General features: G+C 30.6%; 1 protein-coding gene across 1 annotated transcript; it reads left to right on the forward strand.

Annotated features, from left to right (window-relative positions):
- On the forward strand, window positions 1–3,404 carry LOC138867216 (uncharacterized; the record flags this gene model as incomplete). Its single annotated transcript, XM_070142099.1, is given in 2 exon segments — window positions 1–48; window positions 3,128–3,404. Coding segments are annotated over 2 exon segments (248 nt in total), but the record flags the coding sequence as incomplete, so codon positions are not given.
- Window positions 3,405–4,608: the final 1,204 nt, after the last annotated feature.

Below are 4,608 nucleotides of genomic sequence, written 5' to 3' on the forward strand. Positions count from 1 at the left end.
AATTTTACAACCGACCTCCTTCTAGAGTAATGAAATGCGGAGAAAATGGTAAGTTGTTTTTGTTTACATTTGTTTGTTGTTCTTTCTTGTTTGTGTTTGCTTGCGGGTGATTGTTTACGGTTTTGTTTGATTTTGTATTTGTTTGTTATTTGTTTGTGGAGGACTGTCTTTGTGTCTGTGTTTGTTTACATTTTTGTTTGCTTTTATGATTGTTTGTCGTTCGTTGTGTCTTCAATGTCTTTGTATGTCTGTTTTTGTTTACGTTTTTAGCTCATCTTTGTAATTGTTTGCTATTGTTGTTTGCGGTTGTTTATGGATAACTGTCTCTGTGATGTTTGTGTATGTCTGCATTTGTCCCTGTTTGCTTAAGATTATGTTTGTTTGTTTGTTTGTTTGTGTCTCTCTCATCTTCATCTTCTGTTTTTTTTCGGTTTACTTTGTACCCTGTACGATTATCCACTCTGATCTAGTTGTAACTGTATCCACTGCTATGTGTCTTTATCCACTTTATCCTACGTGTGTATTTATCCAATATGAGATATGAAGACATTATCCATTTTGACTTTTGTATTTTTTTATTATGATTTTTTTTTTTTTTTTGTATTTTGTCTATCTTGTGTTTTGTATTTTGATTTGCATATCTATATTTGTATCTGTATCCGCTTTATCCTATATGTGTGTATCCAGTTTGAGTTATAGATTTATCTAGGTTGTATTGCATGTGTTTTCATCTACTTTATCCTATGTGGGCGTTTATCCAAGATTATCTGTGGATATCTTTATCTATTTTGTACCGTGTCTTTATCCACTTATGTGCTATCCACTTTGAGTTATTTATCCCTATATCCACTTTGACTTGTGGGTGATTTTATCCACTCGTTATCCACTGTGATTTGTATGTGTTTTTTATCCCCGTTTTTTTATTTGTTTGGTCGTGTTTCTCCTCTTTTATTTGCTTTTTATTTTTGTTATTATTGTTAGTGTTAGTACGTGTTTTTTTAATTATTTTCGGTCAGTTTCTTTATTCATTCGTTAATCCACTAACGCTTCCTCCTCATTTGTCTGCTTTCTTTTTTTTCTTTCTTTCTTATTGGCTTATTTTCTTTTACTCTGTTGTTTATTGCTGTTTGTCTATCCCTGTCCATATATCTATCTATCTGGTGTATCTATTTGCACTTACCCCTTCTGTACGTATTTTCTGATATTTACCTTTGTGTTATTATTTTCTTGTGTCTTACTTTGTTAATTATCATTCTTCTATCAGAGAGAGAGAGAGAGAAAGAGAGAGAGAGAGAGAGAGAGAGAGAGAGAGAGAGAGAGAGAGAGAGAGAGAGAGAGAGAGAGAGAGAGAGAGAGAGAGAGAGAGAGAGAGAGAGAGAGAGAGAGAGAGAGAGAGAGAGAGAGAGAAAGAGAGAAAGAGAGAGAGAACGAAAGAGAAAGAAAATCGGAAAGATAGAGAGAAAAAGAGAGAAAGAGAGAGAAAGAGAATGATAAAAAAACAAAAGAAAGAAAAAAATCAAATATATTATATAAAATAGATATATTTATAAAATATAGATATATAAACTAGATAGAGAAAATAGATAGACATATAAAATAGATAGAGAAAATAGATAGACATATAAAATAGATAGAGAAAATAGATAGATATATAAAATGGATATATAAAATAGATAGATATATAAAATAGATAGAGAAAATAGATAGACATGTAAAATAGATAGAGAAAATGGATAGATATATAAAATAGACAGAGAAAATAGATAGAGAAAATAGATAGACATATAAAATAGATAGAGAAAATAGATAGACATATAAAATAGATAGAGAAAATAGATAGACATATAAAATAGACAGAGAAAATAGATAGACATATAAAATAGATAGAGAAAATAGATAGACATATAAAATAGATAGAGAAAATAGATAGAGAAAATAGATAGACATATAAAATAGATAGAGAAAATAGATAGACATATAAAATAGATAGAGAAAATAGATAGACATATAAAATAAATAGAGAAAATAGATAGACATATAAAATAGATAGAGAAAATAGATAGACATGTAAAATAGATAGAGAAAATGGATAGATATATAAAATAGACAGAGAAAATAGATAGAGAAAATAGATAGACATATAAAATAGATAGAGAAAATAGATAGACATATAAAATAGATAGAGAAAATAGATAGACATATAAAATAGACAGAGAAAATAGATAGACATATAAAATAGATAGAGAAAATAGATAGACATATAAAATAGATAGAGAAAATAGATAGAGAAAATAGATAGACATATAAAATAGATAGAGAAAATAGATAGACATATAAAATAGACAGAGAAAATAGATAGACATATAAAATAGATAGAGAAAATAGATAGACATATAAAATAGATAGAGAAAATAGATAGACATATAAAATAGACAGAGAAAATAGATAGACATATAAAATAGATAGAGAAAATAGATAGACATATAAAATAGACAGAGAAAATAGATAGACATATAAAATAGACAGAGAAAATAGATAGACATATAAAATAGACAGAGAAAATAGATAGACATATAAAATAGACAGAGAAAATAGATAGACATATAAAATAGACAGAGAAAATAGATAGACATATAAAATAGACAGAGAAAATAGATAGACATATAAAATAGACAGAGAAAATAGATAGACATATAAAATAGACAGAGAAAATAGATAGACATATAAAATAGACAGAGAAAATAGATAGACATATAAAATAGACAGAGAAAATAGATACACATATAAAATAGACAGAGAAAATAGATAGACATATAAAATAGACAGAGAAAATAGATAGACATATAAAATAGACAGAGAAAATAGATAGACATATAAAATAGACAGAGAAAATAGATACACATATAAAATAGATAGAGAAAATAGATAGACATATAAAATAGATAGAGAAAATAGATAGATATATAAAATAGATAGACATATAACATAGACAGAGAAAATAGATAGACATATAAAATAGATAGAGAAAATATCACAATTTCTCTAACTACACCCACACACCTTCACCAAAAGGTAATTAACCCGTTGCTTCTTCCCTCCTTCTCCCTCCCTCTCCCTCGCCCTACAGGTGACGACTGCCTGCCCGCGTATGACCCTGACTACGACAGCGCCTCCTACTTCCTCCCACCTTCAGGAGACCTAAGGACGAACCTCATCAAGCGAGACAAGGAGGTCGTGAGGGCCGTTGGGCTGACGATCGCTGACGTCCGAAGGAAGTGCTGCCTCAACGGGTGTCTTCCTGAAGATTTCTACGGAGCCTGCCGCTAGGGTCTCCGCTGACGATGCTGACCATACGACCGCGAGGCCATTTTTTGTGATTTTTTTTTTTTTTTTTTTTTTTGTGATTTTAGGATGTGGGTGTGGTTGGGGAGGGATGGAGGGAGGGAGGATGGAAGGGAAGGAGGGGGGGAAGGAGGGGGTGGATGAAGGGAGGAAGGAAGGAAGAGAGGATGGAAAAGGAAGAGGGGGGGAGGAAGTGGGTGGATGAAGGGAGGAGGGAAGGAGGGAAGGAGGGGGAGGGAGGGGGTGGATGAAGGGAGGAAGGAAGGAGGGGAGGAAGGAAGAAAGGAGGGAGGGAGGATGGAAGGGAAAGATGGGGGAGGAAGGGGTGGATAAAGGTAGGAAGGAAGGAGGGAAGGAGGGAAGAAGAGAGGTAAGAAAGGAGGGTAAAGGAGAAAGGGAGGGAAAGGGAGGAAGATGGGAAAGGGGGAAGAGGAAGGAGAAAGGAAGTAATGAAGGGGAGGGGGAAGGAGGGAGGAAGAAGAGATATGGATGAGGAAGGAAAGCACAGATTAAGGAAGTAGAATGAAAAGGGGAAAGGGGGAGGGGGAAGGAAGAAGGAGAGGGGAAAATATCAACAAGAATAAGAAAGATTAAGAAAAGAATTTTCGCATAGATATGTGTATAGGAATGAACAGAATTATATATATATATATATATATATATATATATATATATATATATATATATACATATATGTATATACATATATGCATATATATGTATGTATGTATAGATATACATACATAAATACACATATATAAATGTATATATATGTATATATATACATATATATATATATATATATATATATATATATATATATATATATATTTGAATATGTATATATATATGTATGTATATGTATATATATATATATATATATATATATATATATATATATATATATATATATATATATATATATATATATATATATATATATATATACATATATATATATATATATATATATATATATATATATATATATATATATATGCATATATATATATATATATTTATATTTATATACATGTATATGTGGATGTGGATATTTATGGCATTCGAATTTTCATTTAGTTTACTGAAAAAAACTGTGATACTAACTGAATTTTTTTTTTTTTTCTTCTCTCTTCTTCTCTTCTCTTTTCGCTATTGGAAATTGGGGAATAAGAATAGGAAATCAGAAAACAGAAAACATAGAGGATAATAGAGAGAAGTCATATCAGTGAGTTATTATTAAAGATGTGATGAAGATATACACGA

This window comes from Penaeus vannamei, chromosome 29, assembly GCF_042767895.1.
Source record: "Penaeus vannamei isolate JL-2024 chromosome 29, ASM4276789v1, whole genome shotgun sequence".
Taxonomy (NCBI): Eukaryota; Metazoa; Arthropoda; class Malacostraca; order Decapoda; family Penaeidae; genus Penaeus; species Penaeus vannamei.